The following is a 16,306-nucleotide window of genomic DNA, read 5'->3' as shown; positions in this document are numbered from 1 at the left end:
TGGGATGGTATACTTAAGCCAGATAATGTTTATGAATAGTTTCATATATATATTCATTAACATTCTCTGCTCTGTCTATTCATTAACATTCTCTGCCAAAATATTGTTTTTAAGAGTGGCAAGATAAGTGGATCCCATCAGATTAGATTCTTATTTGCCTTTACTGATTGGACTTAAAAACACTCAACATTCATAATTTTATTGTAAAAAAATTAATTTTTTGACTAGTTGACAGAATAGTAAGATAAATAATATATATACTCTAATATATTTTTTGAAATTATTCATTACTTTTGTATTATTCCAAAACGACTCTGCGTTTTTACAGCCTTGGTGTTTATTCAGCGTTAATTCAGCTACTCGTTCGTCGTCTCGTTCGTGGTGTTCGTGTCGCCATTGTCGTTTCGCAGAGTGTTAGAAAATTGTGTGAAAAATTTAAATCAATTTTTTGTGAACATAAAAGTGTAAAAGTGCAAATGCAAAGAAGCTAGAAAGTGCATTTTACATGAGATTTACAAATGTAAATTTAATGTTTGTCGTGCGAAAATCGTAAAGAATAAGAAAAAGGACTAAAAATCTGTCGTGAACAGGCTACTCAAAACCGCCAATAGGAAAGAGGCAAGATTGTCGTTTCGTCTTTCCAAGGCACCGTAAGAGTGCAGGCAAAGTGTTTCTTTCCAAAAAAATACCAACGCTACATTTTAATACTGTTCCAAGATAACATAAAATATCCCATGAGCCAACGTCGCCTTTGTATCGGCAAATAAACCGATACCATCTATACATTCAAAAATCCAATTAAGTTAAAATTCAGTTTTAAGACCTTAATAATAAAAAAAAAAAAAACATTTGTGATTGGTCGCTGTTTAACAATCATCGTATGCTGTGAAATCTCCAGTTGCTACAAACATTTTCACATTTCATACGCAGGCGAGAACTGCTGTAGCAAAAGCACTAGGAAGAAATTACCATTAGCATTACTGTCGTGCTTAAACTTAAAGTCGGAAGAAGAATTAAGACCGCTATTTGCAACACTGCCATAATTTAAGATAATCGGACTCAGTGTAGCAAAAGTAGCGACGTTTTGGCGTGCGCTCGAATTCCTGCGAAAAACAGGTCACTTGGAATGTTAGATGCGGTGAACGCAACAATTACAGTGTGTCGATCGTGTGGAAAAAAGCAGCAAAGAACAGAGGAGAAAGGGGAATACCTGGGTGAGTTTATAAACCCAGTGAATATGTTAATATTAACAATAAATTAATAAGAAGAGTGCCAGTGGAAAGTTTACAATAAATCAGGAGAGTAAAAAGAGCGGGAAGTTTTCATCAAAATGAACTTATGCTTATGCAGAGAAGAGATGTCAATAAGGCAACAAACAATAACAGTTAATAAAGAAGTGTTGTCCTTTTGTTACATTTTATGGGAGTATGTAAAAGTGTGACGGTTTAAGTCCAAATTTTACGTAGATCCCTTCCCATCCCAAAAGAGTGTGAAACAAGTAAATATAATTTCAGTTTCAATACTTCTAAATATCAATAAAAAAACTTTGTGCTACCATTAATATTTACTCTTCACATCTATATACGTGTATAGAAATATGTTTACATACTGTCAATACAAAGCAAATCATTTTGCACATATACAAATACACTATCACTTGAGGTAACAGAGAACTTTCTTGGTAGGCACAATTTATAGTCAGGAGTAGAAAATGTTGAAAATTCAGGCTGCCACTATGTGTGTCTTAATTCAGCCGACTGACTCAATTCTCAATTTGTCGTTGCGGTTAACATGTACATATTAACAAGTGTTAGTGTTTCTGTTGGGGTTTGTGTTTGTTACTTGTCCAATATACAGTGGTCGGCTTCAATTTGTAGCCATTCTTCTTAACCGCTAGATTATTATTATCTTTGGGTTTAATCAGAGCCAGTCCATATATTATGTATAGATATAAATTTCATTGAAATTGCATTATGTTGTATTATTTTGCCGATGATATACAAAAGTGTGCGTATGCTTTAATGCGTATATCACTTCTAAACAGTTGAAAGAATTTAAGGCTAAAACGGAATAGATGCTTGAATCTTTAATAATAATCGTTTCCTACAACATATCTATGTACAGACATATGTAATCACTTTTTTGTTCTAATGGATATTTACGCATGCGCACATTTTGTTTTACATTTCTTTTGAGTGGAAGCAGGGATAGGTTTATTATTTTATATATTGACATAAGAATATGTTAAGAATTGCATAATTAAAAGCGAAATTGCTAAAATAAATTTTATATTACAGATTATGGCGAATTTAAATTTCCAACAACCTCCGAGAAGTTTAGCAAACACCTCAATGACGGGGCGAACTACAGGTGGATTTGGTGGTAGTTCATTATCCGGTCATGTAACACCAACGTCTGGCATGTTCCCAACGGGTAAGAGTTCTACAAAATTGGTTTTGGATAGTTGTTGATGCTGCTTTGTGCATTTTGCCCTCTGAAAATTGCATTTGTTGGCATTTTAATAAATTTTGGACCAAAAAATCGTATATGACATTTCTTTAGGCGGTGCAAATTACGGACAAACGCAACAACCTCAACTCTCACCGAATCGCAATGCACAATTATCTGTGGGCGGTCCGGCGTTATCGAGAGGTGGTCGCGCGAATATTTTTGGTCAACAAACGTTCGAACGACGAGCTATGCAGGCGTTAGGTGGCGGCCCTATGGTGAGTTTTTCCAAACACTTCACATATAATATATATATTTATATAATGTTTGTAATAATATAAATTTACATATCTTCAGTCGAATATGGGCAGCTTTATGCAATCGGGACGCGGTGGCTACGGTACTGGAGGCGGTGCAAGTGGTTTTCCCACGGTTTTTGGTGGCAGTGGAGATACGGCAACGCCCGCGCTGCTCGATCCAACGGAATTTCCATCGTTGACGAATGTGCGTGGCCAGAACGATCAATCACTGCCTCAGACGAATCCCCTCCAGCCACCGGGAAGCAAACCCTATGGTAATTTCTTTACCTCTTGTGAGTTCTTCAACGATATCCTTACAAACAATTTTTTCTTTATTATAATTAATTATTTTAAGTACAATAAGTTTGCTCTATGTATATTTTGCACTCGGATAAATAATGTGCACATACATACATATGTATATACAAAAAATAATTGGGACTCGTGGAACATGAAAATAGTACAGTTCGCAAACGGTCGTTGGTGTAAGCATTTTATAATTAACTATTTATAAAAATACAATATTTTATTAAAAATATTAAAAACAAAACTTATAAAAAAGTAACTTAAGTATTGTTCTGAAAAAATAAAAATAAATAAATAAGTAAATAGTACTGAACATTAGCATTACACTTGAATTTGAAAGAAAAGTTAATTAAATTTGAAATACACAATTGTTGAAGCGTTTATAAAAAATAATAATTTCTCAAACATAAAAGGGATTGAAATGCTTATCTGTTATAAGAGCTAACTTCAATTAGAAGTAACATATGTATGTATGTAATTAATAATAACCATACGAATATATACATGCATCTAAGTTTATTTCATACATTGAGCAATCTTTTTGTTATTCATTAAGGTGGAGGTGCCGGGATAATATTGTTTGTTAAAAAAAAAAAAAACGTTTTCAAAAATTATATCTTAATAGCGCATGCGCACATCTCTGTTGCTTCACTTACTATTTGGTACATACATAGCTACTCCATCTTGTCTTTTAATTTAATTGTGTTCATAATGATAGTGGCGTAAAGTTTTAAATTTGCTTACGTTAATTAAAATATTGAACTTTGTGGCCCAAATACTTAAGTAAGTAGTCGCGTGGTTATTTGATTTAAATTTTAATCATTAATCTGCAGTTTTTTCTCTTTGATCTACGTATCGAAAGGCGGTTTATTGGAAATTATAATAACTCTCTTATCTCTTCTATCTCTCTCTGTTCACACATTAGGCGAACTTTTAATTTCTTGAAAACTTGTATATAACTTAATTTTAAATTACAGCTATTATTATGAACACATTAATCTAAAACAAATTTGTATACTCTCGTATTAATTACTTTTTCTTTTGGACTACTCAATGTTTCTTTATATACTTTATACTGGTGCGTGTTTGAAATTTTTAATCAAACATTAAACTCATAAACATACATAAATGCTCTATGTGTAGAGGAGATGCTGTTAGCGCAACAAACATATTGTGGTTGTGGTGTAGTCAACTTCAGGACGTATATATGTAGCTGGGAAAACATTTGAATTTTCGTAATTAAAAATATCATATAAAATGAAAAAAAAAAGAAAACAGCCAAGTAATTGATTAGACAAATTTCTTATATATTACATCTATACCTACATATATATATTATATATACATATATTAAATAGTCAATTTAATTTGGCCACGCTCTCTTCATAATGGGGTTATCCGTTTCTATTTTCTTGTTCTCGTTTTCGTTTTCGTCCTGACTCACATCGTTGCCGTGCATTATAACCAACTCTTACGTCGTCCTACGCCCTTGATATCAATATATTTAACAATATATATATTTATATAACATATAAATATATGATACACAAAATACCTACATATATGGGTTATGTACGTACAGTCGGCATGGTGAAACAACCAACGTCGGAACAATCGGAATTCACCATGTCAAATGAAGATTTCCCTGCGTTACCGGGCACTCAAATCTCCGACGGTACAACGAATTCGGGCATCACGGAAAACAATTTGGACGGCGTGGAAAAAACGATGAACTCAATTGTGGGCGGCAGTGGGTTAGGTGCCGTTGGGAGTGGCGTTGGCGTTAGCGGTAGTAGTGGTGGCGGAAGTAGTGGTAGAGGCATCGACCATCAACACGATAATTCCAGCAATGATAAACTTGTGAAAAGCGGAGTGCAAACTTCACCTGATGGTAAATTTTTTATAAGCGTGTCTCTTTTACCTTTCGCTCATTCATTATAATTTTCGTTGTATTTTTTTTTTTCGTTTTGTTTGAAACAAAAACAACGCACGCACGCACACATTTTGTTGTAAAGTTAAAAGAATTAATCAAATAATTAGGAGGAATGGAGATGGGAATTAAAATATTGATGCATTTATTTTATGATGTTTGATTATATAGTAGTCATGATGTTTCTATATATAATAAGGACACGAAATAGTCTAAAACCAGCATATTCATGTATAAGTCAAGACCCTGTGTTGATTACTAATCCAAAGACCAAATTTGTGTCTTTTCTGTAACTCAATTAATATATATAATTTGATTTATGAGCTCTCTACTACAAACTTTTACAAGACAATGCATCACTGCTGACGTCTGAGATAATTCTTAAGTATACATAAACTGTGTAAGAAAAATTATAAGATCTCAGTACTTACCTACTAACTTAAAAAAAATCTATTATTATTATTTTTTTTAATATTCCAACAAGCACATCATATTATTTTTTAGTTTAGGTATACTATGTGCGATTTATTTCTATGAATGATCAATTATTTATATAAAAAATTTATTACTTGTTAATTCAAGAAAATTTTCACTTCACATTTATACAATCGCTTCGTTTCATTAATAAATTCAAATTGGTTCTTCAACTCAAATATTAAAAATGTTAGTTAACATAACGTTGTTTTTGTTGCAATACATTGCTTTTTCATAAGTACATTGTGTCATAATTTTATTCCCATCTCTACAGTACCCATGCTCACACATACCTACGTATATATATTGTAAAGAATAATTGATTTTTTTTGTATTCTTATATTTTACTAATGTTGAATTCTCTGCAATATTTAGGCAAGGTCACAAACATCCCAGCGAGTATGGTGAATAACCAATTTGGCATGGTCGGTCTGCTTACATTCATACGGGCGGCGGAGTCGGATCCAAATTTAGTGACGTTAGCGTTAGGAAATGATCTTACCGGTCTCGGTCTGAATTTGAATTCACAGGAAAGTTTACATCCTACCTTCGCTGGACCGTTTGCGGATCATCCCTGCAGGTCTGTTAAAAATTTCAATTAAATAATACTTGCTTACTAATTTTTGTCCTGCTTTAACCTTTTTAATTATTTGAGAACAGAGTACAAGACGTTGAATGCAACGTGCCAACCGAATATCTGATCAATTATGCGATAAAGGATAAACTGTCCGCACCGTTACTGAATAAGCTGCAAGAAGATCTGCTCTTTTTCTTGTTCTACACGAATATCGGCGACATTTGGCAAATGATGGCCGCAGCGGAACTGTAAGTATTGTTTTAATAAAAAACAACATGCAAAAATATAACTGAGATATATTAGTTTTTAAAGATTATTTGAACCATTTTACTTAAAAAACATCACTGTAATGTTCCCATGGTGTAATTATATACGAGTATATTATTATGAGGGTTGCAAGATTTTAATTTCAATTATTTCAATTTTTAATTCTGATTAAATGTTCAATTTTTAATCCCAAACATCTTGGATTAAAAATTGAGAAAAAAGATAACCAAAATTATAGAACGCGTAGTACGCAAACGCCAAAAATGTAAATTTTAAAATATTTTTTAAAAATTTTAATTATGAGCTTGGAATTAAAAATTGTTTATTTTAATCCCCTATTAGGGACTAATTTTTGTTTTCAATCAAGTATGTGGTAATAAAACTGAAAAAATAATAATTTCAAATATAAATTCCATTATTTTTTAATGCATTATTCCCAATTCTGATTATTATTAATTTAATCATAATTGTTCCTTCACTCTTGTTCAGTTATATTGAAGCATCTTTAAAAGTTGCGAATTTTTGTTTTATCCACATTTAATAAAATTAATATTTTCTCATACATAGTTATGGCCGCGATTGGAGATTTCACATAGAAGAGAAAATATGGATTACTCGAATTCCTGGTAATAATCAAGGAAAATTTTACTATTTCGATGCGCAAAGTTGGAAACGCATGTCCAAAGATTTCCAAATCGACGCCGAAAAATTAGATAAATGTCCCAATATATCTGCGTTAGTGAACATGAATGGACAGTCTGTATAATATTAATAAAATATACAAAACAAAAAACACGAAAAAATCTAAAAAAAAATCTTTTTTTGAAAATAAGGTAAAAATCATGATGAAAAATAAAAGAAAATATTAAGAACTTTGAGTTAATCATGTGTACTAATATTACTTATTTATTACTTTTGCAAGGCTGTAAGTTTTCATAAGAAAATGCGCCAAATAGCTTTTATAACTAGTAATCAGATTTGATGAATAGTGTGTCAAGTGTTCAAATCGATAGCTTAAAAAGTGAGGGACTAGTTCGCATACATACAGAAATACATGGCTAAATCAACTCAGCTCACTAGGGTCTCCGACGTTTCCCTCTGGGTGTTACAAACTTCGTGGCAAATTTAATATAACCCGTTCAGGGTATAAAAATTTGTTTATGTAAAATGTATACACCTTAATATACTCTAATGTATATATCTGCTACTCATACATAGATGGCGCTACAAACAGCCTTTGACTACAAATGTCAAATAAATTTTTATTAATTACAAAGCGCCGGCGCGATTAGTACAAAAATATCGGTTAAACGTTTAATTTATTTAAATATTTTATTTATGGATAAATTTTTTTAAACAATGAGTATTTTTCAAGGCACGGAAAGCATACAGGTCAACACAAGTCTTGACAGAGCTGCAGAGGAGGAGGCGTTAGCAGATCAAAGACGCCGCCAAGAAGAGGTTTGTATGAAATAAAATATAAGAATTTTTCAGGCTTTACCAACAATTAACTAATGTTTTATAGTTGGGAAATTTATTGCAAAATGCTTTTGATGATTTGGAAGAAGATGAGACCACAGTCGATTCAACAACAAACTTTCATTCACATCTGAATGATGAACCCCCAACGCACGCAAAACAAGCACATCCACAGCTGCAAAACAATAATATTCATGCATTACAACTACCACCAGCTGCATTTGATGCAGAGGTTCATCAATTGAAAATGTTACTTGAATCGCGGACACGCGAGTCGGAACATTTCAAAAAGTTAGCCAGTGATGAACAAAAGAAACGCGATGAGCTACAAAAGCGCTTGTGTATAGCTGAAGCCGAGTTGGATCGCGCATTGACGAGTAAAAAAAGTACACACGAATTGCTTGTGGAATGCAAGGAAAAGTGTTCAAATTTAGAAAATAATATTAGTAAATTGCGTAGTGAGAAGAAATCGCTTGAAAGTGAACATAACATAGTGTTGGGAAAATTGGAAACAACACAAATGCTTTTGAGTGATGTGCAGCAAAAATACGATATGGTAGAGCGGGATTTGGGCAAAAATAGTCAGCGCAATGCCGAATTGCAAAGGAAACAAATGGAAGAGCGACATAGAGCCGAAATGGACGTTATGCAACAGCAAATGGAGCAGCTAGTTTGTAAGTTGGATAAAAAAACAAGCGAAATGGAAAGTTTACACGCACGTTATGTCGCATTGCAAAGCAGTCATGAAAATATGTTGCTCGAGAAATCTGGCAAAATAAACGACTTGAATCATGCATTAGCTGACGCGCAAAGGACGTGTCAGGAATTTAGAGCGCGGCAGGACTATCAACAGGTACGACATACGAAAATACGGTGTTAAATTATGCTGCTCCAATATGGTCGCTTGGATGTAGTGCAACGCAGACGAAAAAGCTTCAGACTTGTCAAAACACTGCACTCCGGACTATTACGGGATGTATCTTGATGTCCCCAATCGAACCAGTACGCCGACCAGACTTCGGACGCAACGAACTTTAGACAAGTACTGACCGCTATTCACAGTGGAGCCATTAACACTTTCACCGACTCCCTCTCAGTGAATGGCGTACTAGCAGTCAAATCACCACCCATAGCAGACGTAGAGCTCGAGTTGCCTCGTGAGTGACCCTCGCGCAACTTTGTTCTGGATATTGTAGCAGGTTAAATTCCTACTTATCCAGAATAGATCCGACAAATCAAATATATGTCCTGCGTGCAATAAGTCTCCGTATGACACTAACCACCTCTTTGCATGCCTCTTTGCATGACCCCACTCATCTAACACCCATTTCCCTATGGTCCGACTGCGTCGAAACAGCCGTTTCCTGGGTTTCCCGTTAGATGAGCTCGACGACAACCAAACTATATCTTATCAACCAAGCGGGGACTAGGTAACCGTTACAACAACAACAACATACGAAAAAGCCGTTCCACCGACAGTCTGTTCTACGTAACCGGAACGGACCCCTTTGTCCTTCCGGTAAAGTATTGTCAACTCGGTAGCATTCTCAAAATTATTTTTGGAATGTTTTCTGCTGGTACAACAACAACATCATCATACGAGAAAACCACCGAAATATTATTAATACAAGTTTTCTATTTTTTTCTTAGGAAAATATGCGTTTACAAAAGTTCATAGCCAGTCTACAGGAACAAATTAGAACTATGGAAAAAACTATAAATTCGTTAACTGAGCGTTTGGAGCATACAACAGCTGAGCTGGATGTGATGGATAGTGTGCTGCATCAACACAATCAAGAGGATACACCTGGCCGTCTAAGTCAGACTCATGGCAAAGTAGTGGGTAGCACGCCCTTAACCACCACAGACCGTTTGGTTAACCTTAAGGGTGAACTCTATCGTGCATTATCCAATATAAAAGGCAAGCGTGATGAAATACGACGGTTACAACAAAATCTTGATGAAAAAACTGCAGAAATTCGCACACTACGCGAGGAAGAAAACAAAGCATTGGTACAAATTTCCACACTTAAGGAGACAAATGTGCGACTTGAGAATCGCCTAAAGCTGCTTGAACAGGAAAACGAAGAGCTATGCATTAAAGCGGCAAACAGGCATAATAACACTAGTTACAGTACTGACATTGAAGAACTGCAACAGCAAATGAAAGCCGAAAAGCAGGCGCTACTAGAACAAAGTGCGCGTCTTGAAGCGGAGTGTAAAAGTCATGAGCAGGAGCGCCAAAAGTTAGATGTGCAATTACGTAACTTTGAAGTTGATTTGGAGGAGCTTAAGCAAGAACATGAGAGCATGAAAGTTAACTATGAGCAAATAATGAAGGAGAACCAAAATTTGCGCAGTCGCACAACAGCTGATAACATGCGGCTGGAATTAGAAAAACATAAATTTTTGCTGAAAGATGCGCAGGCCGAATGTGATCGTCTGAAGAATCTCTACATTGAGATATCTAACACAAAAGAAGCGATGGGTTATGAGATTGAAAAATTACGTAACACAGATAGCATTAAAGAGTTGCAAGAACAACGCGAGAAGATAGCCAATATGCAGCGAGCGCTGCAATTAGCCGAAGTAAAATCATCTGAATTGACGAAAATACTTGAAACTGAGAAAATGTGTCACGAGCGCGATGTGAAGGAGTTAAAGGACCGTTGGGAGAAAGAGAAGACTGCGAACTACAAAGCAAAGAAGTCAGACAGTTCAAACAACTGTAGCAAATGCATAGATTATATATCTGAAATAACGAAGGTAAGTGTACATTAAGAGAACAAAACACGACATTTTTAAACATACATATCAATTATAGTTCGAAATCCAAAACCTTAAGCTAAGTAATGTCAATTCAATTAATAAAAAGGAAATCGACGATCTTACGCAACAATTGCAAGAATCCAAAACTATCATATCAGAACTCAATGAAAAACTGAAGCTCAGCGAACAGCAAGAGACACTCATACGTGAGCTGAAAAATAAAGCAGCACGTTTCGAAGATTACATAAAGAGCCATAGTAGTGCATCGGAACCCATTAGTGAAACAACGTCTCCACCGAAGCAAAAATCCAATGATGAAAATGCCAATAGCAAATCAGAATTTAGCCGTCTTCCCGTCGCCGAAGTAAAACAAATTGAATCACGTATACGTGACGAAATGGCGAAACTCTTCGCTGGCGAAATAAAACGTTTCCAAATAAAACTTCATCAAGCCGAAGAGAAAAATATTTGTTTACAACGCGAATACCAACTTGTGAGTGACGATCTGCAACAGCGCACCACCGAGGTGGAACTGCTAAAGCAAGCCATACTCGCAGAGCGCGAACATATGGAGGATATACTGAAGCAGAAGGATGCTGAAGCGCATGAAATGATTGAAAAGCAAACTGCAATATTGCATAAATGTCGCGATGAATTATTAGCCAAAAATCAGCGTGTAGCGCAATTATCCAAGGAGTTGGAAGAAAGGCAATTGCAAATCGAAGCTGAACGTCAATCTATGAAGGCTGTGATGGCACAATGGGAAGATCAACGCAAACATGTGGATGATATTGAATCGGAGTGGAAGGACAAGGTGCTGTCGTTGGAACGAGCACATGAAAAATCTTTAGCGACATGGCAAAAGAAATATAATTCAGCTAAGCATACAGCGGCGAATTATAAGGTAATTATGCAAAAAAGTAACTATTAAATACTATTTTACAGAATACAGAAAAAAAACATCTTCTCTTCTCTAAATCCGGTGTAAGGTAAATGGTTGACAGACCAAAATGCTAGAACTTTTACATACAGGGGGAACTCGTTACCATAATAGCCCCTTTCTTAAGTCATTTACCTCTGAGATCTCATTCCGTTCCCATGACAGTCGGGTCTAAGTAACTGGAACGGAGACGGATTTTTATCCAGCCAAGGACTGTAAACTCGGAATCATTCCTCGAAATTACTTAAGGAATATTTTTTGCTGCAACGACAACAATAAAAACAACAACATCTCATTCAAGATAGATAAGATAGAATGGGTGAGAAATAAAATCTCAAGTTGCTTCGCGAATCTAGAGTGACTCCTGCTCAACTTCGTTCTGGATACTGTAGCAGGTTAAACCCCTACCACTGAATCGACCACGACCTACCAAATATATATCCTGCATGCAATGAGTCACTGTGTGACTCTAACCACCTTTTTTGTATGCCCAACGAACACCACTCATCTAATACCCATCTCAAGAGGTCTGAAGAGGTCAAAACTTACAGTATTAGCTTTACAAAAGTCCAGCTTTCGGCGGATTTAGACGAAATTTCTACCAAGGTGCCCTAAAACTTTAAAATATTTAAAGTCAATTTCTTGAGTTTGGCCCGACTCAGAGCCATATAAACCTATTGACAAATCCTGTCGTGTGTTGTACAATAAAAGTGCCCACTTTGTATATGTATTATAAAATAATGTTTTTCAACATTCTATTCAATTCACAGCGCTATGCGGAAGACAAAGAGGCGCACATGTTACGCGAATACGAACGTCTTAAAACAGAATATAATGCATCGCTGACCAAGATCGAAATACGCATGAAAGAAGCACTGGAAAAGAAGAATCGCGAGGTTAGCATTTTAATTGAAAAGCCATTGGGGAAAATCAAACTACTAAAATAATTTTGTTTTTGCAGATGAAAGACGCTACTACAGCAATTGAGAAACGCCACGAATTAGGTTACGACAAAGAAAACAGAAAGTAGAATTTAATGAAGTCTTAAATGACAATAGATACGAATAGACTATATCGTATGTTAATTAATTTTTTTTTATTGCTTATGAATCAATCAATTTGTTTGTTTTAGATTTAGAAAAATAATAATGACTGCAATTTTTTAATTTTGCACTTTTTTAAATGAAGTAATTAACAGAGCATGTAAATAGTGAGCGACATTAATTAAATTTGCAAAACCAAACATCATCGACTCGTCGTTAAAGGCAAAATTAAAGAAAAAATGATTACAACTGGTAAGTACCAGTTCCTTATTATTATTATTTTTTATTGTTTTTATTTTTTGATTTCTGGTCCGAAAATGCTTCCCAACATGCTTGCAATTTTTGAAAGCAATTATCAATTTCTGATTTTGTAATACCCAAACCGGCAGCCATTGTTAAATAAGCAGTTCGTGTAGCCGAGTGATGTGTACCCCAACCTGTGAAAGAAGCATACAATTCAATATAATAATTGTATTTTTATTTGAAATCGATTACTAACTTATAAATTCCTGTCCTTCAATTTTCCGGCAATCTCCTACAGCCACAACGCGTGCGCCTGAAATACCGCGTGTAAACAACATTGAACCGAATTTCGTTAGTTCCATGTTAGCGACTTGAAATTGTCTTAAGCTCATAGCCAGAGATATTGGATTGCCTTTTGCTTCCAACAACATTTCTCCATGACTTGCGGCAAATTCCTGCATGCGCATGTGTAAATATTCAAAATTTGTCTTGCGCTCTTTCACTAAATCCAAGTAACCATTGCGACCCAGTGACAAAAGCGTCATAAATACGTCGAGCGTTTGAGCTGAAGAAGCGCGTCCGGGATATGCTTTGGCAACATTGCGTACCAATTGTTCATCGAAGCCCGCAATGATTGCGCCACCAACTGGTACTAAGAGATTTTTATCTGTACTCTGCACAAATAAGTCCACACGTCCCTGACGTTGTGCTTGCTCTAGTTGATGTGTGAGATATGTACTTTGTAAGCCGTAAGCATTATTAACGAGGTGTGGCAGCTCATATTGTGCCGCCAATTTTGCCACTTCAACTATATCATCAGAATTTCGTGGTGCAAAACAGCTGGTTGTTGTGCAAAAGCAAAGTATATTCTCTGCGCCAATATCCTCTACTTTTTGCGTTAGTGCTTTCAAATTCGTTGTCAAACTACCGTTATCATTTAGTTGTGGCTCGACAATTATTGGTGTAAGTCCTGCTGTAATTATACTTTTAAAGCAGGATTTTTGATCAATACGTGACCATAAAACACATTTAGCTGCTGGCTTTTGCTGTCGCAGCGTCAACAGACATAAGAGCAGAGACATGCCGGTGGCAAGTGGCGCTAAAAAGCAACTGCGACAACTGCGCACACCCATTTTATGGATAAGATCGAGCAAGAGTGCATTTGTCAGATTAGCCATTAGCGTGGAGCCAGCCGCTTTCGGTTGTGCCTCCAACAAATCACCCGAGCGACCAATGCCATGTCCGAAGTTATAATGGCGCCGTGCGACGAGCGCTGTAAAAGCGTATTGTACATACTTATGTATATTAATATAAAATTTACATATTTATTACTTACAACATGCTATGCGCGCTTCCCGTTCACCAACGCCCGATTTTTTGGGAAAGTTATTGCTGTCGAGCAGTGATAGCTGCTGCACTAAATCCTCGATATCTGTTCCTGTCAAGCCATTAATTGGCAGCTTGCGCTATTTGTCATGCATATTTTACTATCAATGAAGGTTTAACTTAATTATTTTTTTGTTAGTTACCTTTTCCAGCAGCTCTCTCTTTTCAGTTTCTCTACTTTTCTGTGCATCTTGTGCTAGTTTCAGATAATTTTCTGGCACTAGTTTTCCACTCATGTTGATTTTTCCGAAATCCATTGGCATTTATTTCTATTATCACTAAGTGCGTTCACAGGTTATAGGAATGTAATGCATAATCACACTTGGTGCTATCTAAAATTTATTTTTGGTTTTCTTTAATTATTTTATATGTCTAATTAGTGGTATTTCTGCACTAGAACTTTGTAATTGTAATTGGTTTGTTTACATTTGAACAGCTGAGCGAATCGCTTCAAGTGTGACCAGACATGAAGTTTGTTTATCTTATTATCGGCAAATATGCTCTTTTGGTGTCGCTCTGGGCGTTCACACTAGCGGAAAAAGTCCAGCAGCTCGAGTCGAGTTTTTCTGTCATTGCTTTTCACGAAATTGTCGCAAATGTTTGTGCGATTCGGCTACGCGACACTTAGAGCGTGTTGCATATTTCATTTGTATGTTGCGATGATGGTCTCACAGTTTGCTTACAAGGAATAACTATGTGATAGAACAATATTTAGAGTACCCGCTATTACTATTTTCAAGACCATGTTTATGACGGAAATTTCCTATTCTATCGCCATATAAACCATATATATTTTTTTATTACTAATCAATCATGCATTAATCATATTTCTTATTTTAAATAAAATGATATTCGAATTCAATTCATTTGCGTTTAAAAGAAAAAAAATGAGAACGCATCTAAGTATATATAGGTAAATATAGAAAAGTAAAAGTAACTCCATTTTTATTAAAATTCAGTTATAAATATTATTATGTTTATTTCTGCTATTTTATTATTAATTAATTAATAAATATTTAAATTAATCGTCTTTCCTCGTCGTCCCCTCGCCTACAAAGAACCGGTTTGGGCTGAAAAGAATCTGTGTGTAAACTGACAGTAACTGCTAACTATCACTAGAGAATGTTAATGAATAGAGAAGCCGCCAATTTTAGCTGTACTAAAATGTAAATTATTATGAGGGAACATTGAAAAAGCGCAGGTTCGAAAATAAAATTTCACCACCCTATCAGGGAGGGAACTCAACGAACAACACCACTCTATAAGGGAACCAAGCAAAGTGTACGTGCAGATGTTCTTTGGCATGCGTATCAACGAATATTAAAACAAGAAAAAACGTTAACTTTGGTTGCACCGAAGCTATAATACCCTTCACAAATACAAATGTTGCTTACAAGAACTTGATTCCAATCGTTCAGTTAGTATGACAGCTTTATGATATAGTGATCTGATCTGAACAATTTCTTCGGATATTACTTTGTTGCCTTAGACAATAAGTCATGCCTAATTTAGTGAAGATACCTCGTGAAATAGAAAAGTTTTCCATGCAAGCACCTTACACCGATCGTTCAGTTAATATGACAGTTTCTTCGGATATTGGATTATTGCCTTAAATTTCGTGAAGATACCTCGTCAAATTAAAGACAAGCAGTTGATTCCGATCTTTTATTTTGTATGGCAGCTATATGCTATAGTTGCCCGATATTGGCCGTTCCGACAAATGAGACGCTTTTTAGTGAGAAAAGGACTGGTGCAAAATTTCAGATCGATAGCTTAAAAACATGGACTAGTTTGTGTATATACAGACAGACGGACATGGCTAAATCAACTCAGCTCATCATGCTGATCATTTATGTATATATTTTAGGGTCTCCGACGTTTCCTTCTAGGTGTTACAAACTTCGTGGCAAACAAAAGAAAGGAATTGTCTGTTAACAAAATAATGTAAATAATTAAAGAAATAATAATGAAAATTGATTTAAAATGTTATTTAATAAACCAGTTTTATAAAAAAAAAAAACTATTATAGGATTTGAATTTAGGCAAAAATATTTCACGTTGCAATAAGGAAGTTTGCTATACAGCATACGACAACAAATTCATTCTTAAGGAACGCGCGTCGGCTACAAAACGAAGTGCGATCGT

The 16,306-nt window shown here is 35.3% G+C and overlaps 3 protein-coding genes across 5 annotated transcripts; 2 read left to right on the top strand and 1 right to left on the bottom strand.

Annotated features, from left to right (window-relative positions):
- Positions 1 to 377: 377 nt before the first annotated feature.
- Rga (CCR4-NOT transcription complex subunit regena) lies at positions 378 to 7,184 on the top strand. 2 transcript variants are annotated; one of them, XM_014242319.3, is made up of 8 exons: positions 378 to 1,214; positions 2,298 to 2,433; positions 2,563 to 2,726; positions 2,806 to 3,022; positions 4,636 to 4,944; positions 5,833 to 6,037; positions 6,118 to 6,282; positions 6,869 to 7,184. In XM_014242319.3, the coding sequence occupies exons 2-8, from the start codon at positions 2,301 to 2,303 to the stop codon at positions 7,065 to 7,067; spliced, it is 1,392 nt and encodes a 463-aa protein (XP_014097794.1). In that variant the 5' UTR covers positions 378 to 1,214; positions 2,298 to 2,300; the 3' UTR covers positions 7,068 to 7,184. The 2 variants fall into 2 exon arrangements, with proteins under 2 accessions (XP_014097794.1, XP_014097792.1); XM_014242317.3 differs by having other exon boundaries at positions 379 to 1,214; positions 2,806 to 3,040.
- Positions 7,185 to 7,568: 384 nt separating this feature from the next.
- Positions 7,569 to 12,708, top strand: asl (chromosome segregation ATPase asterless). Of its 2 annotated transcripts, XM_070109034.1 has the most exons (7): positions 7,569 to 7,762; positions 7,827 to 8,633; positions 9,431 to 10,546; positions 10,605 to 11,453; positions 12,260 to 12,385; positions 12,451 to 12,565; positions 12,622 to 12,708. In XM_070109034.1, the coding sequence occupies exons 1-6, from the start codon at positions 7,661 to 7,663 to the stop codon at positions 12,517 to 12,519; spliced, it is 3,069 nt and encodes a 1,022-aa protein (XP_069965135.1). In that variant the 5' UTR covers positions 7,569 to 7,660; the 3' UTR covers positions 12,520 to 12,565; positions 12,622 to 12,708. The 2 variants fall into 2 exon arrangements, with proteins under 2 accessions (XP_069965135.1, XP_036228854.2); XM_036372961.2 differs by lacking the exon at positions 12,622 to 12,708 and having other exon boundaries at positions 12,451 to 12,614.
- Positions 12,709 to 12,799: 91 nt separating this feature from the next.
- Positions 12,800 to 14,596, bottom strand: SecS (Sec synthetase). The gene is made up of 4 exons (XM_014242311.3): positions 14,305 to 14,596; positions 14,112 to 14,241; positions 13,032 to 14,048; positions 12,800 to 12,969 (listed from the first exon to the last, which is right to left on the bottom strand). Exons 1-4 carry the CDS (start codon positions 14,422 to 14,424, stop codon positions 12,809 to 12,811), a joined length of 1,428 nt encoding a protein of 475 aa, XP_014097786.2. The 5' UTR covers positions 14,425 to 14,596; the 3' UTR covers positions 12,800 to 12,808.
- Positions 14,597 to 16,306: the final 1,710 nt, after the last annotated feature.

The sequence above is a fragment of the Bactrocera oleae genome, chromosome 2 (assembly GCF_042242935.1).
Source record: "Bactrocera oleae isolate idBacOlea1 chromosome 2, idBacOlea1, whole genome shotgun sequence".
In the NCBI taxonomy this organism is placed as follows: Eukaryota; Metazoa; Arthropoda; class Insecta; order Diptera; family Tephritidae; genus Bactrocera; species Bactrocera oleae.
Note: the sequence above shows the minus strand (reverse complement) of the source record. Positions and strands in the feature narration are given on the sequence as shown.

Coding starts and splice junctions, on each gene's coding strand:
- Rga (XM_014242317.3), top strand. CDS start 2,301: ATGGCGAATTTAAATTTCCAACAACCTCCGAGAAGTTTAGCAAACACC. Junction 2,727..2,805: donor CGTTAGGTGGCGGCCCTATG/GTGAGTTTTTCC, acceptor ACATATCTTCAG/TCGAATATGGGCAGCTTTAT. Junction 6,038..6,117: donor TTTGCGGATCATCCCTGCAG/GTCTGTTAAAAA, acceptor ATTTGAGAACAG/AGTACAAGACGTTGAATGCA.
- asl (XM_070109034.1), top strand. CDS start 7,661: ATGAGTATTTTTCAAGGCACGGAAAGCATACAGGTCAACACAAGTCTT. Junction 10,547..10,604: donor ATATATCTGAAATAACGAAG/GTAAGTGTACAT, acceptor TATCAATTATAG/TTCGAAATCCAAAACCTTAA. Junction 11,454..12,259: donor ATACAGCGGCGAATTATAAG/GTAATTATGCAA, acceptor TTCAATTCACAG/CGCTATGCGGAAGACAAAGA.
- SecS (XM_014242311.3), bottom strand. CDS start 14,424: ATGCCAATGGATTTCGGAAAAATCAACATGAGTGGAAAACTAGTGCCA. Junction 14,242..14,304: donor AGAGAGAGCTGCTGGAAAAG/GTAACTAACAAA, acceptor CATGACAAATAG/CGCAAGCTGCCAATTAATGG. Junction 12,970..13,031: donor TGAAGGACAGGAATTTATAA/GTTAGTAATCGA, acceptor CTTCTTTCACAG/GTTGGGGTACACATCACTCG.